This window comes from Ambystoma mexicanum, chromosome 5p, assembly GCF_040938575.1.
Source record: "Ambystoma mexicanum isolate Mex_15411 chromosome 5p, UKY_AmexF1_1, whole genome shotgun sequence".
NCBI classification, from domain to species: domain Eukaryota; kingdom Metazoa; phylum Chordata; class Amphibia; order Caudata; family Ambystomatidae; genus Ambystoma; species Ambystoma mexicanum.
The window spans coordinates 408,752,408-408,778,509 of NC_090930.1; the positions used below are offsets into that span (position 1 = coordinate 408,752,408).

General features: G+C 44.9%; 1 protein-coding gene across 3 annotated transcripts in view; it reads right to left on the reverse strand.

Moving 5' to 3' along the window:
- Nucleotides 1-26,102, reverse strand: part of MCF2 (MCF.2 cell line derived transforming sequence) — a 1,935,885-nt gene that overhangs the window by 1,160,287 nt on the left and 749,496 nt on the right. For all 3 annotated transcript variants that reach the window (XM_069612795.1, XM_069612794.1, XM_069612796.1), the window contains 3 exons: nt 11,739-11,855; nt 11,022-11,171; nt 2,866-2,990 (listed from right to left, as the gene is read on the reverse strand). In XM_069612795.1, coding sequence (XP_069468896.1) covers nt 2,866-2,990; nt 11,022-11,171; nt 11,739-11,855 — 392 coding nt within the window. The remainder of the gene's footprint in view (nt 1-2,865; nt 2,991-11,021; nt 11,172-11,738; nt 11,856-26,102) is intronic.

A 26,102-nucleotide genomic window follows, 5' to 3' on the forward strand; every position in this document is an offset into this window, starting at 1 on the left:
GTGTGATTTTTGTGTGCTAATGAGATTCCTCCCTCTTTTCCAGTTTCTCTGTTAGGTTGTATTAGTTGTAGTGTTTGCAATGTCGCTAGTTCTTTTTTGGGTGTTATTTCTTGTGTTTTGATGGGGACGATGTTGTCAGTCCTTCGACTCCTTTGGGCGGTCCCGTTTGTTGCTGGGTGTGTGGTTATATCATCTGTCCCTTCATTGAGGAGTTCCATTTGGTTGTGCAATAGGTTTCTCTGTTCTGAGTCATTGTAGATAGGTGTTTGGTATTCCAGGTGGACCTTTTTCCGATCTGTGGTTATTTAAGGAGTGTAGGTGAGGGGGGATTCTAGTTTGGCTCAAGTTCTTACACATGTCTTTCCAAAGAGGTTTTCTCTGTTGCTGTGCTCTGTGTGTTGGGGTGGATGGTTTAATAGTATAGTGTGGTCTCCTCTAGTATCTACTGGGTCGTTTTTGGCCCTTTTTTGCAGATTGTTTGATTTGTGGTGTGGCTGGTTTGCAGGTGGAGAGGTAGCGAGAGATGAATTACGTCTTTGGTCTTGTTTCTTTGCAGATCTTTAGTTTGTTTAGTGGGGATTGGTGGTGATTTAGAAGTGTTGTGAATTTTGGTAGTCGGCTCCTGTTGTTCATGGGGGTGTGGTTTATTTTGTGTTTCTTGCTCCGTTTTCCATTCATGTTCATTTATCCATCTTGTATTGGGGAATATTTTCAGTTGCAGATGTTTCGTGACTATTGTGAGTCAGTGGTTTATCGATGCTATCGCTGTGTGCGTCAGTGGCATGGACATGAGGCCACAGGAGCCCCCATCCTTGGGCCACAAACCACCACCGTTTTTATACCAGGCGTGAAAGAGCCTGTTTGTGTGCCACCATTCATGAAATGAAAAATGTGGCCTACAGTCTATTTTTTTGAATGGTAAAACGTTTCTGAACAATGTCCTTTTCATCACTGGGAGGCAGGGAATTCAGTAATGAGTTATTTGTTTTAAACTACCCGCCGGGCGACGTGAAACTCCCCCGCTGCCTCATAGCATGTGGCTCTAAAGAGCGTTTCAGATGGGGGATGTGTTGGGGAGTTCACACCCACCTGAATTCAGGGAGGCCGGATCGATCTGGTACTCATGCCTCCTCAGTGAAGTGCTCAACCTGGGGAAGCAAGAAGACCCTCCACCTGCATGCATCAGCAGTAGCTACACATGGGGAGGCCCAGGGCCATACGCCCCTCAGCAGAGAGGAGGCATTGATAGTGGGGAGGCCAGGAGGCCCTCAATCCACCTGTTGCCAGTCGTGGGGCTACGACGGTGTACAAACGCCTCAGAGTGGTGTTCCTACAAGGAAGAGAAGTTCCACACCGATACATCGGTACGGGAATATGTCCCGGGGCGTGACATTCCCTTTTCTTCAACAATAAAATTCAACAATTCAGTAGGGTGACCGTGGTCATTACATCGTGCATGGGTTCTAATCATGGCTGAGGCAGCTAAGCAAACAAGTTTACAAAATGTTGATATTGGAAAATTACTGTCGTCGTTACTATGCAAACATATTCTTTCAATGCATTTGTGCACAAGGGCAATTTTAGTCCGAGTCCTTGATATTTACCCCGGTGCACAAATGAACTGAAATACTTTTTTGTACTAGTGCAATTTTTGACCTAGTGCTAATAATGCCTAAAACCAAGCTTTCTGGGGCAGGTTTAGGAGGTAACATCTTGCTAGCTCAAGCCACGGCGAGGGCTTAGAGCCTTTACAGCCAAAGCGCACACTGGAAAGCATGGCTTAACACTATTAGCACTGGGCTTGTTTTGGCTCGTGCTAAAATTGTTTTTCAGCAAAAAAATAAAAAGCTCCTTTAGCTGAATAGGAACATCCAGTGCGGTAACCATTAATCCAAGGGAAGAGTAGTCCATTCCAAGATGGCCACCATGGTAAAGCGAGGAGGCTGCAGAGTAAATCCATTCTGGCTTTCTATGGAGGTCTCATGAGGTGGACAGAGGAGGGTTGCAGAAGAGGAGGGTTACTGGGAACGCAGATAAGTGGAAAAGTCAGTGGGGCTGCGGTGCGAGGAGAGAAGGCACAAGCAGGCGGTGTGTACGGACAGCGGGCATTAGAGCTCCCGTCAGCTGTCCTGGAACATAGCCTTTTACCAGATAATAAAGGTCAGGATTGCAGGAAGTGGAATGGCTGGCATACTCTAACAGGGTTCTAATTGCACTTGCACTGATGCAAAGTTTCAGTAATATGGCCCATACATGTTCAAATATTAGCAGCTGTATTCCGGTCTCTACAGATCCCACACACCATACTGCTTTATGTTTATAAACTGTTCCTGATCAAATATAATACAATGTTCTAATGACTCTGCTTCTCCTGGGACAGGATGATGTACTATACATACACACCATATACTTTTTATCTATAGCCTTATGCCACCGTGGATGCTTTAGTTTACGTCCTTTCGTTTGGCACATACCCTATTCCAATAGAAGGAAAAGACACATATGCCTGATTTTTATTCAAGCAAAAGCATTGCACATGCGTCATGGTGAAGACACAGGTGTTTAAAAATACTGAGCACAATAAAAAGGTTTCCGATATTTTTTACAAAATAAAAATAGTATTTTTTCCAATTGTTAATTCGAATAAACAATCATCCAAATGGATTTCACTATATTTAAAACAAATACAGATATAAAGAAACATTTGGTAACACATTCAGATTTGACTACTTCTCAGAATTGCAGTGTCCCGTCGTCTAGTACAAAATTCAGTTTCAAATCGAATGCACAATTCTAGTGTACCCTATAAAAATGTAATCTGGGGGAGATAGCTGCTACACAGAAACAGCATTGGCAGAGACTTACCGATGCACAGTTTCCCAGTCCACATGTTTTTCCCGCCGCAGTTCAAGCCCTTCTGTGCTGCTGGCGGGCTCTTCAAGGTTCCTTAAAAGCGTGTTTCCTTCTTTCGTTACTGTCGTGATATCGTCCTGATGAACATAAGACAGCACATATTATGTCACTGCATCAATAAGACTGGGTCCTAGTCTTCGTGTGAGCCTGATGTCTTAGCGTGTGCTGGCATGTTTCAGCCGAAAATCTCCATTTACCTCTCTCATAAACACCACCACCACCACTAAGCACACCCTCATGTTGTGGTCGTTACTGGCCCTGCACTCAGGTCACCCCCATGGCAAGCACCATAAACCTCCATAGACTCGAATAGGCTTGCGCCCACCAAAAACAAAAACATAGCACGTCTCCTGCATTGAAGACTCAACAGGCTGAGAGATATGACCACCACAGGTGACCTCGTCCAATTCTTTCTCCACACCACCTTTCTGTGGCACTTACCACTTGACATACAATAAATCCCTGAGAAACAATGATTGTTTCGGGACATTTTTCACAACAGAAATATAGGGTCCGTCATATCTCCTGAGCAATTTGGTAAGGAAAAGAAAGGACCATTCCATTAGATTTAATCTTTTTTAAAAATTGCAATTTGATTGCCAAAGAATTCAACAGTGTTTATTTTCAAAGCCATCTTTTCCATCTGTAGCTCTTAGAAGTCGGCAAAAGGATAGAGGCGGGTGGGGGTAGCAGGACATCCGATTCCTCTCTATTCAAGGACAGACAGCACAATTAACAATGGTGCGAGTTCCTTTGTGATTAGTAGGAGACAGGACATTTTGAAGCAATTGAATTTTTAAAAACATGTCTTACAACTACTGCCTGCTATTTATTGGTGGTTACACCATGTCTCCTTTATCTGCATGGTGTGCTGGTACTATAGTTATACTCAAGAGCGTGATGGGAGGGTTGGGAGAGTATCCCAGGTGCAGCGCTGCCCAGCCCTCCATACGTTACATATTTATATATTGGAGTTTTATAAGGTGCCAACCTCGAGCACAGTCAAGGCTGTAGCCTTATAGGGAGGAGCTGGGAAAGACAGTCAAAAGGGCATGAGCGGATACATGCGTTAACCTTGCTGCCTTGGTCTGTATGATCTGAAGCGGCTGTGTAAGATTCTTTGGAGAGATATGATATATAATATGATATGGCATTTATAGCAGGAAGCTATTTAGGTGCTTCAAGAACATTGCAGATGTGATTTGACATTTCTGAGGTATGTTTAAGGGCGCATAGATGTATTTGGATGCATTACCCCTGTCTGCAAAGTAGTTGGTGAGAATATAATTCTGCATTTGAAGCATGAATTATTTCTAACCATTCATGAGAGACTTACCAAAGGGAAGATACTGTAAAGAGTGCTCCCTTCAGCAGAAACCCAACAATACACAAACAAGAGTGAGCCAAGGGCTCTATAAGATCCTAATGACTAAGGACTTGACCCAGCAAGAGGTGTATATGGGATACAGCAAGAATAATGTAAACAGCGTAAGCCAGTAGCAGTGTACGACTGATACAAAAGTAATTCTTGACTAGAACAACTGGTCGGCTAAATACTGCTAAACTACAGGCATCCGAAAAAAAACAGCATGCAGGATACAAGTGAGGTTAACCTTCCAATAGGATTTTTTTTTTAAACTTATCTTAACATAATGTCTAGGACGGTTCAAAGCGTGTTCAGGAAAAGTCTGAGGACCTCATTTTAAAATCCAGTAGACCTGTAGCTTGAGTAACTTAGTTTACCTATTTGACATGAGAAATGCCCTCGACCAATGGCGAAGGGTGAAAAACAAGTTATCAACTTTTTCTGTAAAGTGGTGCATGTCACCATAAGCCCATGTTTGGCACAATGCTGCCACCGAGGAGCCAACCATGCACAATGCAACTTTTGTCATTTATTGCAAACAGAGCTTGTTTGCAGTAAATGTCAAATAAAAGTTTCAAACATCCCAGAATTAGACCATACTCGCCAGCAAGTTTGAGTACCATGGAAATGTGACTCAACCGACGTAAAAACTACTTGAATATGCGAGTGATCGAGTAGATTTTGCAAGGCCTGTTAACCTTATAGAAATGATTTCCAAAGACGGTGCCAATTCTAAAAACGATTAGTAACTCAAAGAGTTACCAAATTTAATTGTAACAGTGTTGTTTCTCATTCTTGTTCAATTTTTGGAAACTTGGTACCTACATGGTTGGAGGAGCACATGTTTCAACAAATCTAGTTCTTATTCAAAGTTCCACATTATGTAAAGCATCACAGAGGACAGCAAACTTTCAAGACAACAGCCATTTTGCTTGGAACAGGAATATTCAGTACTTGTTTCATGTGATGTTTTCATGTTGAACAGGAACAATAAACAAGGGTTAGAAATCAGGTTAATAACTCCCTGGGTTACAAGTTTTTTGTCAAAAACGCCCATCACTTTGGAAATCATTTCTACAAGGCTTTCCCACCTGAGCCAAGGGCAGAACAAATGCTATCAAGGGTGTGGCTACTCATATACCTTTTCAAGTACTGAGCGCATGGCCAATACCCAACTGCGATTTCATTTTCTCGCTTGTCTCATTAGGAGTTGTTTTTTTTTATGGTATGCTGTATTTCATTTAGTGCATTTGGAGAAAAATGTGCATTATAAGCATCAGATTACACATGTCAGATACTGACACGCATAAATTACGAGGCAAATGCTACATGTTAAATTTAAAGTTTGTGCGTATTTCAAGTTCAGCGACTAGTCCACCAGTGGTAAAACAACTGCTATTCACTGTCGCTTTGCAGTGGTAGATCTTGCAATACAAATACCTTTAAAAATATAACTGATGCCGGTGGAGTTGGCCAGGCTGCCATGTATGTGCTTTCTCAATGTTCTAGTGCTGTTGCCACCAGCTGGGAGAGGGAGGTGTACGGCTGTGGTGTGATCATGTGCACAGTGTTATCCTTGGAGGGAAACCTCTGGTGAGCACAGGCTTACCTCAATGTGAGAATGAAATGCAAAGTCTTCCCTGGGGCTGTTTTGCTGATCCAAGATGGCGACCGCTCCCTCCACATCAGAGGCTCCATTGACTAGAGGTGGCAAGCTGGACGTGGAGTAAGGCTGACATGAGCCAGAGCACAGACTGAATATACAGTGAGCTATGGATGACAGGATCTATGGCATTTTAGAGCAATAAGAGGTGCGCTGTAGCATGGCTGGATGCTAGAACGAGAGAACACCCGATACATACATGCAGCTCCCATATTCAGTGAAGGGCAGATGAAAGCACAAAGCTATCAGGGTTTAGCCTGCAAGTGGCTTTCCCCCTCTGATACATAGTCCAGAGTTTCTCGTGGTGGAGATTGTCATGTGCTGATGTCCCTATGAAAATGTATAGGGAGGATAGTTCAGCGGCAATGTGCTTGCCTTGGAAGCAAGACGACATGGAGCAACTCAGGTTAAATCCCTGGGTCCGCCCTTAGAAACCTCTGGGTATTAGCATGTTATAAATAACCTATCATATCATATACAGTGGAAATTTAGCAGGTAATGTTGTGTACCCCAACTCAGGAGTGAGGCTGAGATCTTGTGAAATGTCTCTGGTACGTAAACTATGGAGATTAATTTGACCCATAATGGGGTTGTCACTCAAAGCACGAGCACGGATATTGAAGATACCCCTCCTCCCACCCCAAAGGAGGAGCTTGCCCAGCTCACCTACATGCGGTGATATGGACTGAATAATGGCAGTTGTTGTTACTGCGAATGACCGGTGGAGAGGATCCTGCGCGGGAAGAACGCTCGGGGAGGACATTGATGATCCTGAGGAGGATGGATATACACAGATGCATTAGGAGGCATCGGAATGGAATGGAACCTTTAGCAGCAGAATGCACAAAAAGACCAGAGAAGGACAGAAGGACAAAAAGCTGCGATTTTGCAGGGTAAGATGTCCAGTGGGGCCATGTGTTTTTGGGTGAGTGCTTGAGTAACATATCCAACTATCATGCTGTGATAAGCTGCTTTTCACATGTGTGATGGTGTCCTCAAGTGACTTTTTGCCAGCAGTTGGGATGAAAGCAACATTGAGTTGGGTTGATCTTTGAGGCGTTCACCTATTTAGTTTTTTCATTTATTCGTATATGATTCATACACAAACCTTTACAAACACGTTATATGTAAACAATACCTCTTAACTTCAAATGCATGCATTTTTGTGTGGTGTTCACCTATTAAGGAGTGCCTAGATTCACCTTTCCACCCCATTCACCTTTCCCTTGAGTTTGAGGAGTTGGCAAAGTTATTCTGCTAGTCTTTCCTATTTGAGTGGAAGTATGGCAGGATTGGTTAATAGGTGGACATATGTTTTATTGCATGAACCGCTTTTGATAACTTTGTGTGATATTCTTGGGAGGATAATAAAAAGATGTTCATTTCAAATGAAACCAACCTAACAGCACTGAAACAGCACAACGAGGGCCATTAAAATCATGGACCTTGATTTACTGGAACAGAAGTTTTTAGCCCTTGGAGTCAGGCCACGTCACTTCATATGGAAAGTGATAAAGAGGTAAGGGAGAAGACAAGAAGATGAGACATCGGCCTTCTCTGTGCTCATCTAATGAGCAACAGATCATTGTCCTCTTTTGCCTGGATAGAACCACCATCTTCCCCGTCGCACAACTCATGCAGGATAAAACTGAAAGCCAAATCAACATTAGCATGCAATCCTGCCCTTAATGGAAGGGTTAGCTGTGGTACATTCTTGTGCGCCATGTTTCATTGCATGTTACAGTCTGCATTCTTCACTAGGACACGTCATGGGGCCTACGTGCAGCACACCAACACATTTCCATTCCTGCAAAGCAGGCTAGCATCAATGCTGCTAAGGTCTGTATCTGCGCCATAGGGGACCAAGCTGCACCTCAATGAGGAGGTCCAACAAGGCCGAAACAAACAGGTCTGTGGTTGCTTGCGTTTCTGTGCAAGGAGACCCGGCCTAGCATTTCTGGATGCGCTGCTCCCATTGGTGGCAGTACCTGACTGATTGCATATGGCTGGGCCCCCTATCAAATGGCGAAGACAGGCTAAAAAACAGTGGTGTGGAAGGTTGCCCCGAGCATTGCTAGGAGTTCAGTTTATTCAAATCCTTCCACCCATCACTGTTATGGTTGCCGTAAGGTCTGTGTCTACAACATAGCTAAATTATCAGGCAACAACACATATTTGCAAATGCAACATCGTGTGCAATGAGAATGTGGACAATGACTACAAGCAACCTCTGCAATTTGGGTTGAACTGCTCCCAGTAAATGTCCATGCGACTTGTGCGACTTGCAGTACTACATATAGTTGAACATACATCAGATATTAGAACAAGAAACACAAAGTCAGGTTTGGCAAGCCAATTTAATTACATCAGCCTCATGGGGCATGCATGCTACTGGACGGATCTAACCATATCCAAGAAAATTGGATAAGAGTAACATTCCTGATTCTACGTAAACATTTTTGGATACACTATTTACGCAGATGCTGGCTCCTTTGTCTCTAAATGAGTTAACAGATGGGGGTTTGCTTGTGTAAAACAAGGATTTACCAGACACAGCATTTGTGTAAAGGTTTGGTTAATGATACATTCCAACACGGAAAGGGAGGTATTTTTGACTTTTCTTATATTTTTTTCATGGTGATATATGTGTTATTCGTGTAAGACAATCAAAGTCCCAGTTCCAGTAATGAACAAACTGAATCGGAAAGTGCGAGGGAGAGACCACAGATTCAGGTATGTGCCTTGAAAAGGAGCACAACGCCTTGTAGTTGTATAAGTCTAAGTGAACCGGCGCGGACGGGGTGGTGGGGGGGGAGGAGGAAGGCAGTTATTCTGCTTCATTACAGTGTGTGAGATTTGTGTATGTTAGGATGGGATCACTGGAGTGAGGAAGGAAATTACTGTCGTAATGTAGGATATAACAGTTATGATGATGTAATAAGGATATGCACCAAGCAAGGCTTTAACACTTTCATTTATCGATGAGAAAACTTGAGTAATGAGATTGCAGGTACGGTTCTGGTAAATTCGGTCGAGGTTAACACAGTTTGTTTTCCACCTCCAGCCAAAGAACCAAGCATTTTGCTGAATAATTCTCCCATTGGTGGAATTACTAAGACTGTTTTGCATAAGGTCCCCTTCTGTAGATGGGTTAAAATCATTGAACACTGCAATCGGTTATTAGTGGGCATGAATATTTTCATACCTTCCATCCAACACTTTTTTGTTTTAGTTTGTTTCCCTAAGTGAGTGAGGGTATGCCCAGACATGGTTCCTTGCCTGCTGTGCCATAAGGAAGCAAGCTGCATCTCTCTGAGAAAGTCAAATAAAATGGGGTGGCTTGGTTTGCCATACTGACTATGGTTACCTTAAGGGAAGTTAGCGCAGGGGAGATTGGGTTTATTCTCCTTGCCTTCACAAATCCACCATCACCTAGGTCTATAAGGTGAAGCTTTCTTGCGATGAGGATCGGAGGCATACAATATTGGACAGAATAAAATGAAGCTGTGCTCCAGCAAAATGGGTCTTGCCGGAGGACCGTTCAATCGAGGCCCAAAATCCAAACACTCCGATGTCGTGTGAGAAGACGCCCTCTATTCAAGCAGAGCAGTCCAAACCTCACTTCCAAATGAGCATATATGATTTGAAGACCGTTTGATGTTGGGGTCAGTGCTGGGACAAATAAAATACACAGAGAGCCCAGTTTGCATCACTTGCTCAGAAGGGTTTCATGCTTGAATCTCCTTCATAGACATATTTCAAATATACAATTCTATAGTCCTTCAAATGTTCCCAAAATGCTCTTTGCTTTTAGGGAAATTGCCAGGAAACTATATTGGTGCTATGCCCACCGCCTTTCTCACAGGTGACTTATTTACAGAATGTGGGAGTTTTAGTCAGGTCGTTGAGGAGCCTGGACACTGCTCGAACTTGACATGACGAGGGCACGCTCCTCATTCCTACACACATCACTTAACTACTGCACCCCTCCCTCCCCCTCATGGAAGAGGGGGGCAAAGTACATTTTGTCCATTTCTTGCACAAAGAGAGGGGAAGTTGTAGCAAGAAAGGCAACCTTTTCCTTAGGCTAAGCATCTCCTCAGAATGTTCTCACTTCTGGAAGACAAGAAGTGTTCCTCGGATCTCCGTGTACTCAGACATGGAGCAGCAGTGAGAGTGAACACAGGGTCACTTCAGAAGGTCCTCACTTCTGGAAGACAAGAAGTGTTCCTCGGATATCCATCTACTCAGACTGAAGCAGCAGTGAGACCTATCAACATGGTCACTTCAGAAGGTCCTCACTTCTGGAAGACAAGAAGTGTTACTCAGATCTCTGTCTACTCAGACATGGAGCAGCAGTGAGAGCTATCAATAGGGTCACTTCAGAAGGTCATCACTTCCGGAAGACAAGAAGTATTACTTGGATCTCTGTCTACTCAGACATGGAGCAGCAGTGAGAGCTATCAACAGGGTCACTTCAGAAGGTCCTAACTTCTGGAAGACAAGAAGTGTTACTCGGATCTCCGTCTACTCAGACATGGAGAAGCAGTGAGAGCTATCAACAGGGTCACTTCAGAAGGTCATCACTTCTGGAAGACAAGAAGTGTTACTCGGATCTCCGTCTACTCAGACATGGAGCAGCAGTGAGAGCTGTCAACAGGGTTGCTTCAGAAGGTCATCACTTCTGAAAGACAAGAAGTGTTACTCGGATCTCCGTCTACTCAGACATGGAGCAGCAGTGAGAGCTATCAACAGGGTCACTTCAGAAGGTCCTAACTTCTGGAAGACAAGAAGTGTTCCTCGGATCTCCGTCTACGCAGACATCCAGCAGCAGTGAGAGCCATCAACAGGGTCACTTCAGAAGGTATATGCAGATGATACATTTGGTTTCAAATAATCCACACAGAAGACTATAGCTAAAATAGGGTGTCGCTCCCAACTACATCATATCCACTTAAGATCAATTATATGCTTTCAAACAATCTTTAGTGCTGTATATTTCATACCTCTTGAGCCTATGCATTTTCTACACTCAAAGGAAAGCTTTAGAGAGTTCAAGAGAAATACTATCCAACATACCTTCAGCTGGCAGTATCTTTCCGTTCGCAGGGATAAAATGCACTCTATGGAGTAGATGTCCTCGGGTAGCTCTGCTTCCGCCAGCTCGGTGCCAAATGATTGCAGCATCTGAGCAATTTCCTTCACAGTCAGGGCAAAGCTTTCTATGGCCTGCCGGAAGATATTCATCATTCATTCAGTGTGTTCGCTTAAAGGGTTAAACATACCTATCGAACACGTAAGCGGTTACAGGAAAGCATACATGAAATCGAATATAATTTTAAAAAAATAATTAGATGAGTCAACATATAACAGTGTGATAATCTAATATTTCATATTCAATAAGATGCATCCTGTGTGCAGTGCACACCACAAACTGAATGACATGTTGGGAATTCCTAATGAGCGTTACTATTACCCAGCTGCGCGGTGCTCAAGAAGTATGGAGGGCTGGGCATGCTCTGCCGGGAATTGAACTTGCGGAATTCACACAAGTTTCAGAAAGGAGCACTCAACTCAAAGTGTTATTTTACTGAAGACATTCATCTATAGGTTTAATTTTGTATATTTTCTGCTAACACTTGTGACAATTTCGAGTACCAAACCATTATGGGAAAGCAGGAAAAGTGTTTCAGTGCGTTCGCATACATTTGTCCCATCTCATCCCCCCAAAAGGGAAGGATCCCACACACAGCACACATGCAAAGCAGAGGGGAGCAAAGATGCAGTGTGACGTACAGTTCGGAAGATAATCCAGTCACTGTGGCAGTACTCCAGGGATCCTCCAAACTCGGCTGTTAATTGTTTCTCGTCGATATACTTCAGCAAATCAGCAACAGAGCTCAGCATCACCACCTGCACGAAGAGCAAAGAACGAGACACACAATTGAGTTTCACAGTCTTTCATGCTTTCAGGCACGCATAGCCCTGGCGACATATTACTAAATATGGAGACTGGCATTGGGCATTAGCCTCAACAGCTAAAATGATGGCGATTTGCATCCACATTTCGAACACCTGTTCCATGCCACGCATTACCCATGTATGAAGTGCCTATATCAGATGCCAAACCTCAGAGGACAGTGAAGCATGCATCCTGTGCAACGCAATGGAACTGGGGACCATAGCTTGCATTCGTCCAATTATGATGACTTCTTGGCACTAGGTTCTGTAAGAGCATGGTTGCAGGGTTAGTGGGAGAAGAGGGAGAGGCGACTGAGCAAACCTGACATGGTGGTAAGTGCCGATTAGGGGGTAGCTGCTGTCTTTGTGCCGGTTGGAAATCTAAGTGCAAAGGACATGCAGCTTTTGTGTTGGTTCCATATGGGTTCCAGATGGGATGCTTCTTTGCACACTGAGATGCAGCCTACCTTCCTGGGAGGTGTGGTACTGCAAAGCGGTAGAAAAGAGATAGCAGTATGACCACTACAAAAGTGGCTCAGACACGTCTGGGCGTGTCTTAGTTGGATGAGGGAGCGTAAAGACAGAATTGATTTGTGGGAAGAGAGTTTGAATATTGGGGTTCATGCCTCAGGAGGTAGGTTCCTAAAGACCTTGCAGGGTTCTGTGGATTTCGGGTTCATCCATGTTTCCTTGTGGATACTATCAGTTGTGGCGTTTAATTTAGCTTTTTTATCAGTTAAGCTCGGCAAATGTTCTAGTTCCTGTTGCATGGTTAGTATGAGGTAATTTTGAGTGTTCCTCTTTATGGGTTTGCGTATCTGGAGGTTTGATATCCGTGAAGGCCAGGAGGTCATCTGGCTAGTCATCTGCAACCTATTGGTGGGCGGTGTATGGTGGTTTCTCATGTTGCCCCATTTGTTTATTAGGAGTCAATTCTTTGATGCCTATTTATTCTTATTTCCGAGTATATGATATCATTGGAAGATAGGCTGGATATGGAATATCCTTTCATGTGATAACTGTTAGTAATACTACAAGTAGGTTCTGACATGAGTTGGCCCTCCAGATGTTTTAGACTACAACTCCCATGATCCTTGAACATCAAGTATACTGGCTACAGCTGATGGGAGCTAAAGTCCAATACATCTGGAGGGCCACATAATGATTAACTATTCTACTGGGACACTTGATAACAAATAGCCCAATACCCAATACTATGTTTTTAAGCATTCAAACTAAGATTTCTGTTCCCTTAGCAATTTAATACATACAAATAGAACAGGGATTAAGAATCATAAAGATCAGAAGGAGAAAGCCCTAAGGCAGGAGGGAAGCTAGCAGGATGAAACAAAATAAGTACAAATGGCATTACTCAAGCTGAATTTACCATGCATGTCTATTAATGCATGCCATACATTGGGCCTCATTAAGAGTGTGGCGGTCCGGAAACAAGGGTGCCGGTAAGCTCACCGGGTGTATGCGATCCATTTCTCCTAATGGAGAAATCTTGAATTTATTTTCTTAGAATTTTTATTATTATGCGGGGTAAACCCCCATAACTCCCCATTTACCCCTACCTTATCCTATACCCTTATCCCAACCATCTTTTTTAATTTAACCACTTACCCTACCAAATTTGAAGACAGAAAACTTTGAAGATTTCCCATTCGGGGAAATGGTATTCGGGGAAATGTAGGTATTGGAGCTCACCGGCACCCTTGTTTCCGGACCGCCACACTATGAGTCTGACTGCAGGTGCCGTGGCGCCCAGCAGGGTCAGACCTGGTGGGCGCAACGGCCCCTGCAAGCAGAATTTTCACAAAAGCACCGGCACTGTTAGTAACAGTGCCAGTGCATCCGAGTCCCCATTCCTGTGGAGTCCAATGTCCCGCTGGCACCAGGAAGTTAGGTGGCGGATCCGGTGTTACATTTACGACGGTAACCCGCCAGTAGCACCGGCGGGTTACCGCCGTACTCGTAATTAGTCCAATTGTTAAATATACCATTATACACAAGCCTTTCCAAGCATATCACTTTCTTAAAATCTTAAAAGTAGTCATCAACAAGAGGCATTTTGTAAATTTTCTTCAGCCATAATATCAGTGTTAACTAACAGAAGACCTGAGTCACAAACATTTTTAGCATTTATGTGCATTTCAAATAAAATCAAGAATGCTTAAGTTAGCTTCTATGTACGGGATCACCCAATGGGACGAGTCCAGAAACAATAATTACTTTGATGAAACAGCTTTGATTAATTCTTTCCACAGTGTTGTTCTCTAAACCATTCTTTTAGCCCCTCTAATGTCTAATATTAATTCTATCTCAAATGGAATAATTCTAAGATCTTCTATCCTCTTCTATATCAGATGATGTCACTTAGGCCGTGCCAGAAAGTGAAGACTGCGGAACTCTAGGGGCCAGGGAGAGCCACTACCACTGTGATGCGAACCGTGGAGGCACCAAATAGCGATCACCCAGAGCTATGCCACTCTGACAACTGCTGGCCAGGACACGCCAGAAAACACACGCATTATATCAATAATAGCAGAGTCCTCAGGGCTGTTCAGAAACAACCCCAGAGATAGACACACCCACACACACAAATCCACAGTCGGTGGGCAAGATAAAACAACACTCGCTGTATGAGCTAAACTGGGTCTGTGGGTCCATATTTAGAACAAGAGTACTGGATTCCTACACATGAGGGGAACAAAGCTCAGCACAGATCCCAGACTGGATCTCAAGAGAAAAGGTTTGGTAGTCTGGAATGAACCTAGAGTCATGCGCCCATTAACAGGAGCATAGACGTGGACTGCCGCTTTGAGTTGCCTGCACCCACCAAAAGACCAGAGACAATTCCCCCTGAGCCATGCAGGCAAAATGCTGGAATGAGAAACCACCACGATTCCTCGGCCTGACTATCACGGGGGAAGGGAAGGGGAGGAGGCTGGAGTGGCCAAACCCATACATTTCACAAGTAACCTCTTCTGGAGTTAAGGAAATGGAGGACATACCACAAGGAAGTGGTGGGTTCTTGGGGCCAGTGATACCAGGATTAAGAAACCCTGTGAAGAAACAAGCTACCAAACTAGAACCCTTAAGGTTCCAATGACAGTGTGACTCACAAGATGAAAAGATTAAAGGAATCTTGCAGCGGTGGGGGTGGAAGAAGATGACATGGCAGTGCAGTGAGAGGGAAAGAGAAGCAGGGCGACCAGGGAGATTGTTAGCACGAAGAAGAGGATGGGGAGCAGGAGCGAGAGAAGCAGGAGGAGGAGAACGAGTAAGAGTAATAGCAATACTATAGAGGCCAGGTGGAGACTGCGGGTTAGCTAGGGGGTCTGTTGAGAACCTGGGCACAGAGCCTGGCGGAGACTAGTAAAAAAGGTAGTGAAAGGAGTCAGGTGAAATAGTCAGGGACTATATGTTACGCTCACCTGGCTCCCACAGAGGCGTCAATCTGAACTGGACAGTTGTGGTCTCCACCAAAGTGACGCATAGGGCCGAGATGACGGACTGGACTGGCCCACCTAGCTTCATTTGCTTGGCCTGTAGGAATATTCTTCTGCAAATGGAGAAAGGGAATTAACCACCCGTGGAGTTGAGTGTAAATCCCCCCCACCCCCGCTGTTCTCCCCACAGATCACCTTTGATGTCCCCTCTTATAGTCTCACCTGATGGTTTGAAAAGATGAGCTCTCCATCCTGCATTGAGCGCAGGGGCGCATTAATAACCAGTTGCTTCACTGGCTCGAAGGAATTGGTGAGTTCCAGAACAATATTGACTCCGTATGTATGTAGTTCGTAAGAGTTCACATGTCTGGCTTTCACTCTTGTCCGATTCCTTGCAGTTTGCAGCTTGACCCCAGCGAAGAGTTCCTCGTGGTAGCTGACGAAGTTCAGGTAAGGATTTGGCTTATCCTACACAGTTCAATAAAATAAGGCCAGAATGTAACCTGTTGCTTGTTCCCTTTTTCAGGTGTGGAGAGAAAATATGAACTTCAGGGAATTATACCTCTGGCGGTAAAATTAGGTAAGTCTATTGCGGTGAGAAGAGTTCCCCTTATTTGTCCCGTTGTATCACCTTGTTGTCCTTTTGTTCCCCTTAGGGGCCGGGGTACGGCGAGGATGCAATGGAGACTGCGCCGACCCGTGAAGAGGAATAGTACCCCCGGCGGTAATCAGGTAAGTCTATGAGGGTAATTACTATTGCCTCTGTTTATTTCCTTGGCTCACCTTTGCTGTTCTTGTGTTCCCCTTAGGTGCCAGAATGCGGCGGGAACGTGCAGAAGGATGCGGTGGATCGTGAGGATGCTGCGAAGGCCGGTGAGTTCAGCGTGGCGCTGCAGCAGGCGAGGTGGCGCGCGTAAAATGCTTCTTTCTTCCAGCTCGAAGGCGCGGTGGATCTGGAATTCAGGTAAGGATCGAAGGTTTGCTCTTATTCTAATCTTTGCTCCTTCTGCTCCTCCCTTTTTCTAGGAGCTGCAGACTCGAGGCGGGCGTGACAGAAGACTGGATGCAGGCTTGCAGACACGGTGAGCGTTACGCTGCTGGATGCAGAATAACGCGAAGTGTGTCCTGCTCTTCGGTTGTGGTTTAAATAGCCCCCAAAGTAGTCCCAGGTAAGTATTCCTCCCCAGCCCCACCCGAGTAAAAAAATAGTCCCTAGGTAAAATAGTCCCTTCTAAGCCTCTTTTGGCTTGGAGCTCTGCAGCATGGTCTCCACCAGGTAAGCTTGCAGCATGGTCTGCATCAGCTAAGTTCTACTCTATGAGCCTGGCGCCTTTGGCGCTAGGACTGACTCTCCATATGAGCCTGGCGCCATAGGCGCCAGGACCGCACCCAAACAGCCCCTAGCAGGGGTTATTGGGCTTGCTCAAAATAACTTGATGCCTGCTTCCAGGGTTGCTGGACCTGGTCTGGTTCCCCGGGGGTAGGCATCATGACACTATATGCCCTAACCTTTGGCACAGCAAGCAGGGTGCTATATCCAAGACTTTATACATTTCAAGCAAAGTATGGGTTTTGGGGTTCAAAGAGGAAGATTTAGAAAGGCATGTATTCTTTTTGGGAAGCACACACTTTGGTGTCACTAACCTTTGCCCAACTTCCTAACCCTACAAGAGACAAGCGACTATTATAACAATCTCCAAATACACAAGACAATCCCAGGACGACTTTCAACTTCAACTGTGTGCACCAATTTTTCCGCATGCCTGAGAGGGGGGTAAAGTCAGACTTTCAAACAATTAGCTCATATTCTAATAGCCTGCCATATTTCCTAATCGAGTCAAGGGCTAATCCTGCCCATACAAACACTTCCTATTGATTTACTTGCACGAATCTAATCAGAATTTCACAGACTTTACAGAAAAACGACTTAATACGTTTGAAACTTTCGAAAAATGCAATAAGACGATGTCTGCCATTTAAGCTTTCCTACATTTCTTAGTGTTGTTCTCAAAATCCTGTTAGTTTCTCTCATGTTGTTGTAAGCTACTCATAAGAATCTTATAAAGCATTATTGTGTGAGTAATGATTCTGGGCTGCAGTGACATAATATATAATTTAGACAAAAATGCATAGCAGTAATCAGTGCCACCGAATAGCAATCGACAAAATGTAAATATACACAATAGCCCCTAAATGTAGCCCTGAATTAACCCATGTGTGAAGCTGCTGGCAGACATTTAGAATCAGTCTATGACAATATGTACAAATGTTGCCAAACAACAATAGGAGGTTGACTGGAAGCCTTACATTATTTTACAGAAGCTACATCAAGTCTGAAAGTAAATAGAGGACCGTACCATATTGCACATATAAATGAAAATGAAATGTCTATCTCGGGGACTCTCTCTTTGTCTCACTCTCGATGGAGGAGTGTTTGTGTGATGATGTTTGTGCATGCTCACGTGTGTGAATGCCCAGGGGTTCGTTTCTGTTACACTTAAAGAAATGTAAGAAAGGATCAGAAGTAACCCAATGTATTGCCCATCCATCTGTGATCCGAAGTATCCCTCTGAAAGATGAGGAGATGTGGCCTAGGCCAGACATTGAAAGATCCAAGGACCGTGTGACAGGGCCAGAGATCTGTCCCTTTTAGGTGGGGATAAGGATCCCTCTCAAGCTAGGGTGGGACATGTCATGTCCCGACGTGCAAGCAGTTAAACAGCCCCATGCTCAGCCCCATGCTGCATGGCGGAAGCCAGCGCGTCAGAGCACGCAGCTGGGAGGAGGTTGAGTTCCCGGATGCACAGAGTCATGTGATAGCGCAGCGGCCCTCTGCTCACGCTGTAAGGGAAATTAAGCAAGAGCAAGTGCTCATGACAAGTGTTTCCCAAGTCAGCTGAGACTGTGCGTGGATTTGGAGGGCAGTCCCGAAAGGGGCCATTCACATGGTGACTCGCTTCACCATCATCCAATTAGTGGTCGTCTCGATCTCATGCATGCACATTATTTTTTTTAAAATTAATTTTATTGGTTTAAATTCAAACCTTTAAAATATTACACCATAAACAAACAAACACACAATCCAACACAACACAAACTCCTTCCCATTCACCCGTCCCTTCATTGTCCAGTTTAATCAAAATATAATGTCCAGCTTGCTTTCACATCAGTCTCTCATTCTACGACTCCTCCCATGTCTTTAACCTTGCGTCAATCAGTGCTAGAAAAGATGTCAGAGGCATTAATAGTTTCATATCGATGCCATTCCACATTCGCCTCCACCATTCTTCAGCACATAACGTCGGATGATCCTCACTCCAACGTGCCAAGTGAATTGATCGCTCATCTTTCAATTTCGGGCAGAACAATACCAGATGTTTAAGCGATTCAGTTCCGCTCTTACAGAATCTGCACAAAGGATTTGCGCCTGTATTGCAGGCCCAATGGCTGGACTGCTCTTTAGTTTGTAGAGCATTTAATCGAAACAGCATAAAGAGTCTTCGCGCCCTGGGATTTGGGAATAGCTGCTGGTATTTTTGTGGCACATTAAATCCTCTTGAATCAGCAGGTGAGTTTTCCATAGCTCTAGCGGCAGATCTCTCGTTGCATGTAGCTTCCCAATCTGTTCACCATATCTTTACTTTTGCTGCTGAGGGATTTGCATGAAGAGTTTCCATGCTGATGTCGTATTCAAGCAGAAGATCTTCGCAGCGTTTTACCCACAAGGAGACAATGTCTCTTCCATCCGATGGCGCAAATCGGAATTGCGGAATTCTCTCATCAGCTCTAGATTTTCGATATAGTGCCAGTAGGTTCCAGCTAATCCGTGTGTGCAAGGAGATTAAAGCCAGGTCATATCTTATACACGCAGTCGGAATGCCTGTTGGAAGGCTTAAGGCTTTAGTCCAGAACACATGCTCTAACGAAGCCCAATAATTAAACCAGCATCCAAAGGCATTCTCAGCCCCAAATGTTAGTATTGGTGATACTTTCTGTTCATAGAAGTCTCTCAAAGGTCTCATTGAGAATTTTCCAAACTTTATATGCAGAAGTAGCGCCTGACATGCTAGTTGTCCGCATTTCCTTTTTGATTCGAGTAACCATGGAGCATCGCAAATGCTGGAATTTAGCTTCATGCCCAGGTACTTTACGCTTTTTGATATGCAAAGTGGCTCCTGACCTAACTTCCATGCAAACTTAGTTCTCTATCAAGTTGTGCAGCACCAAGATTTCACTCTTAGCTGTATTAATTTTCAGATTGTTCATGGTCACATACTTCTGGACTGCCTCGAGTTTTCGTTGTAACCCAATCGAGGTTACATCCAGAATTACTAAGTCATCAGCGTACAAAATCCAGCTTATCTTGGATAAATGGAGCTTAGGTGGGAAGGACTGCACCGAATGTATTGAATCGCCAATGTCTGAAATGAACAAGCTGAATATTGCCGCAGCCAGCGGGCAGCCCTGTTTCATCCCCTTATGCGTCTTGATCTGCGATCACAGGGTACCCGTTTGATCCAAGCAGATAGAAATTGACTTGTCTGTGTGCAATTCTTTAATGGCCTCTAGCATGCCAGTCGGGCAACCCCAACACCTCAGCTTTTGCCAAAGTAGCTCTCTATCAATCATGTCAAAAGCACATGAAAAATCCACAAAGGCGAGATAAACTGAGGTGTTCGTACGAAGTGCTTCCATCTTTAGTAGGTTCAAAATAAGTAGGTTCAGGGAACATCCCACATATTTTACAAAACCTGCTTGTCTTTCGTCAATTCTATTTGCTGATTGGGCCCAAGTAATTTGTTTTCTTTGGAGCAATGCAGCGTAGATCTTGCCTAAAACGTCTAACAAGGCCACTAGACGGTAGTTTTTAGGAGACGTTCTATCGCCTTTCTTAAAATTTGGGACAATTATCCCCGTTTTCCATGAGGCCGGCGTTTGTTGGTGCAAGTAAATTTTTCCAAATAAGTCAAAGCACAAATCTGCCCAGAGGTCAGGGAGTTGCTTAATCATGAAATTCGTCAACCCATCAGGTCCGGGTGCCCTAGAGTTTTTCGCTTTCATAATAACTTCTCAAATTTCCTCTCTCCAGAAGTGCAACTCCCATGGTATTGTCTCGTCCACCTTTGAGGAATTATTAGTCGAGTTTTTGTTGTATAGTGTCGTAAAGTGTTTTACCCACTCTACCTCTGACACCAAGCATCTTTGTAAGGCTCCTTGCGATGTTTCCATTCGATTAATAATACGCCACAACTCCCCGCTGTTCTTATTTGAGAGGGTTTTCAACATAGCCTCTGCATCATGTTGTTGTAGCTGGTATTTGTGGCTCTTTAACCAGTTCTGTTAGGCTTGTTTGATAACTCTGTTTTTCGACCTCCTTTCACTCGCTGGGCCTTGGTTATTTCGTCGAATCTCGGCGCGCATCAATCTCTTACGTTGCATCACCGTTAGATCGAAGCAGTGAGTCTTCCGAAACGACCATTGTTTTAGGCCAATGTTTTTAACCTCAAATTGTTGCAGTAACGAGGCATTTTCTACCTCCTCTGGCATTCACTTAAATTGCTTGTAAAGCAACGACACCTCTTGTTCATCCAGTCTCAGTCTTAGGCGATTAGATTCAACCTCAACCTTAGTCGTCCATTTTTTACCTTGGATAGTTTCAGATTCTTGGAATTTTAACTGCAACATTTCATAATCGCTGTTGTTCATGGGGACAAATTTCAGTGATGTTACCCTAGCATGAAGAGCGTCTGTTGTAAAGATGTAGTCAATAGTCGTCTTCGCCGGGATGCCCCCTTGCGTACTGCCATTCAACATCGTAAAGCCTCTTGTGTTTAATTCCTCCAACCAATCCTTCGCAAGTTGTTCTTTCTCCGGGTGAAGGGACTTGAAGAAATCAATATTTAAATCACCGCAGACAATGATTCCGACCCCCTTATTTGAACCCAGCAAATTATCGATGATCGTCGTTACTTGGTCAATAAAAGGGTCTGTCCCTGTACAGCGATGGTTCCAGTACAGATTGATCACCTGAATCACATATACGTCCTTCAATAAGTGATTCATCTTGCCTATCTCAGATACTTGAATGTATGATGTATAATTTGTTGATTTTAACAAGCGATAACCTGAAGGCCGTTTAATCATGGTTAGAAGGCCGACCATAAGTCGCCCCTTCGCTGCCTTAATTGCTGGATTCAATGCACATTCAAACTCTGAGATAACTGGCATCTCACCCATCAATGTTTCCTGGAGACAAACCAATTGTGAATCTTGAAGCCAATCGTTATTTAACAAATGGAGAAAGCCACAAGTGTTCCACGAAGCAAACGTACATGCTTGCTTTGTTCCGTCCTTCGGCCGTTAGCTTTGGACTTTTTCATTCAGCGCTTTGGCCAGCCATTTCCAATCTTGTGTACCTTCTTTACAGGACGGGCTTCCTCCTAAACTTGTTGCAGTCCCGTCCAATGATCTGTCACTATTAATTGTAATACGAATTGTCTCCATCGGACTGGTTCTTGAAACCACCTTCTGGTCAATAACCGTCACCCTTTTGGAATCACTCGAAGGTAGCCCTCCCTTGGGTACCGGTACTGTTCTGCTGTTCTGGGCAATCAGCATCAGTGTTATCCTCTCTGGCTGCTGTTTCATCGCAGTTGGGTATGAATTAAACTCTTGTGGGATTAACGCAGCCCCTATGGCAACGTCTTTTTCCCAATTTTTGCCATGCACCTTTTCCATTATTTTGAAGATATCAAAACCCAAGGACAAAAGGTCTTCACCTGCATCTAAGATTGCATTAGCAATTATATTGGAGTCAACATGCAAAATCACCTTATCATAGCATGTTTCTTCAGGGAATTCTACAATTTGTATGTCCTTGGAGCCCACTGAACGTAGGCGAGGAACGTGGTGGAGCAATCTTAATACATTTGCTCGATTCAGAATTAATTTGTCTGGAGACTCCAGCCTCTCCAACATCAATTTAATCGTCAGAATATGAGCCGTAGGGTGCGTTGTTTCCCGCCCTTTGTTGCAGTTCATACTTTTGTCTAACATTTTTGGCCGATCCAGGACTTCTTTTCTTCGGTCCAAAGTAGCAGCAGACCACGGGGTCAGATTGGGCTCAGATCTTTAGCTTTCCACGGCTAAGACATTCATCGGTAGATGACTCACTCTGCCAGACTCAAGCTGCTTCATTCGTAAATGAATGGCTAGCTGGTCTCTTTTTTCTTGTAAAGTAGAAAACACAGGGCTCAGACATGCCGGGTCCCTGTTTATACTCACAACTTCAGACGGCCTTATGACGCAGCTTCTTCCCCCCTTCACCGCGACTGTTTTGTTTGAATGGTCAGTTATCTCCAGCGGTTCGCACAAAGTGGGGTTTATCATGGCAACCTCAGCATTCATTCCAGTAGTCGCCTCAATCTGTTTACTAGGCACGATGATCTCACTAGGCGCTGGAAGACCTTCTGTGACTTCTCAGTCTTCATACACCGACAAGTTCATCAACTCCTCATTGTCTGCATTCACGGCTTCAATCATCTGAGAGACACTTGCTTGCGAAGTATTTGGCATTGACTCTGCTATTAACTTAATGCCTTCCTCTCTGCCTACATCGGAGTTCAGCCGTGTGGTGGTGGCTTTATCCACAATCTGTAGCACATTAATGTTGCGCAGAAATTAGCGAGCACCTCTTTGATGATTCAACTTACGTCCTGGCAGATTTTTTTGCTTCTTGGCTTGCAGAGGTTTGGATTTCTTACTTTCCACCTTTTTTAGTTGGACAGCATCTGCACCTCCAAAAATGGGAAACAAACTTGCTGACTTTGACACGTCAACATCTACAGTTGTATTCCCTGTACACACTTCCGGCACTGTAGTATGAAGAGTTGAACCCGACGCAATTTGACTATCAAGTTGTCCCAGATTTGCAGCGCTTCTAGCTTGTAAAAATGCTGAGTGGAAGGAAGTTTCCAGTGTGCCGTCGGGTCCACTGCTTTCACTGTGTAGATCACCAAATACCGCGCAAACTACTACCTCGATTGCCGCTTGTCGAGGTAGCACCGTGGGTGCTGACACAGAAGAGCCATTCGACGGCACAAGTGTACTTTTTGGGCTTGTGTTCCTTGGACCAAGATTAATTTCTCGATGGCTTAGTTGCCTTTGAACAGCTTCTGTCTCTGGTGCAGAAACACTATTATGTGATATTGAGAGTGCCGTCAACAGCTCCTTCTGTGGCAACTGCCGGACCGCACACGCTCCTGATTGTTCGCCGCCTTTTGCTTCCAAATGGGATTTGTGAAAGAGAGCTAGAGCTTCCCTTGCCACTTCTGCAAATAGTTTTTTTTTATCAATCATGTTGTTATGTTTACCCTCATTCACTAAGGTGAGGGAGGCCAGAAGTTTCTGGTTCACATTTTCATGCGTGTTTCTCTGTCCACTGTGCAAAGCTTCTAGATGCAATAGTTTTGAATTCATTAGAGCAATTAACGTTGTTAGGTCTTTCACATTGTCATTTATTGTTTCATAGAGTTTGGTAAATGGCGCCAGCGAGATTGCCATTGCAGAAGTCAAAGATGATAGTAAATCATTTGTGGGCACATGCACACAAGGTGCCAAACCGCCCTCTTTAACCTTTCGCTTCGTCTCATGAGCCGCATGCCTTGGGGCAAATCGCTCTCTTCGCACTTTTGGAAAAGGTTGCTCCACAAGAGATGAGTCCCCTGATGATGAATCATCTGTTGAATCGGCACTCTTTGAATTGTGCAACTGTTGGCTTAGTTGACCCGGCCTCACGCCATGGATTTCATTGGGGTGGGATGTCAGCCTTTTCTGGGATTCTGCCACCTTTCCCACAGATGACTGGGAGGACTCGCCAGTTGACTCGGCCTCTAAAGTCCTAGCACGTTTGTAAAATCCAGAACCCCAAATGTCACGATTAGCGTCTGTCAAATCATGACACTGTCTTTTTTTAGGTCATTTACGCACCCCATTTTGCTAAGGAGTGGACGCTGGCGTCTGTTTCCCAGCGCATGCTTTATTCAGCTCAATCAGGTTTTGCAGTACTGTTGAAACCACCTCTAAGGAGTTCCTTCGCTCAACGGTAAACACACACCCTATTTCCTTCTGCACCCGGGATCCGCATAGCAGACCTACAGCATCACAAGACACTGCTGGCCTTCAATCTGGGCTTGTCAAGTTTAGCTCCGTACAGTCACCCAACAAGATCGCAGCAGTAAACACTTCTTCATCATAATGTCGTTCACCACTAATCTCGTGGAGAACCGGGTCCGCCATTGTTGCAGGGTAACTGTTGGAACTTACCTGACATTCGCGCTCTTGGCTCCTAGCGCGTTCGCCTCTAGCTGCCTCAATGTCAGACACAGAGAGAGGGGCCACAGGCAGCCCCTGGTGGTTGGCAGCCGTCCCCACTCGACTGTCACGGCACGCCTCCGCCGAATCATGCAACATGCATCCCTCGTCGGCAGTGACCACAGCGTCCACCTTCAAACTCCCCCCAGCCGCGTCGTCATGCAGTGCCGAGCAAATCACAAGCTCCGCCCCTGCGCTCCTCAGCAACAGCGGGTCCGCCACACTCATCACGCGCCGCAGTGACCGAACAGGAGTCTCCACACCCGTCGGGAGGCACACCCCCATTCCAGCCCCGACAGTAAGTCCATCTTCGATGCTACTGTATTGGGCTTCCTTCGAACCCATAGACAATGCGAGGAGATCCCCAGTCATAGTGACAACGTTCACCTGCAAGGGCACAGATGAGGGAACTGAGTCAAGTGTTATTGGGGGTCCAGTGTTAATTGGGGCCACAGCATCATCAGCCTTTTGTGTATCCTCTGCGACAACCTGAGTAAAACAGGCACCAGGCTCCACAATTAACTCTGTTAAGAGAGTTACATGAAAAATACTGGCTCACCTGGTTGTGCCTGTCGCGTTTTGCTGGTAGTTTTGCTGGTAGCTCCTCAGGCTTACCCATGCGTTTTATTTGGGCTCTTGTCCTTGATGCAGGCAATGCGGGATCCATAGCACGGCTCACAATAGGATTGCCACAATAGGACAGATGAGCCACGTCGCCCACTCGCCAAACTGCCAAACAGTGATGTAGCAGCCCTTTGCACCTCAGGGCTTAGTGCCGCAAGGGCGGTGGAGGCGGCCTTATGTACCAGGTGACCAGGTCAGGTGACCAGGTATGAATGTTAAAGGTACAGGCACACGCACCCCCAGTACTCCAAAATCTGCTTTGTCTCCTATTTCTCCTCCAGGTAGGTCAGTTCACTCGCCACAGCCAACCAGTGATGTAGCAGCCCTTTGCACCTCAGGGCTTAGCGCCTGCATGCACATTATATATATATAGTGTTTTAAAGAACAAATAAATGTGTGATGCCAGACACTGAAAATGCAGTAGAGGAGGTGTCCAATGTGGTTGTGTTTCGTCATACGATTCCCTTCGACATGGTTAATCAACACACTTGGGGCGCATGTTCGGAACACTGGTTGAGGCGCTTTGAGAACTATCTGGTGACCTACAATTAGAATGCTGCTGACAAATTCTCAAGAAGATTATTCATTAACTTGGTGGGAGATGTGATGACTCCTAATCCCCAGGCAAAGATCTCCTACCATGTGGCCAGGTGACGGCAGTCACAACCTGATCCTGACCCTGGGGGTGGTATCATGAGGGAAGATCACATGGGAGGAGACGGCTATATCGGGGGAAAGTGGTGACCCC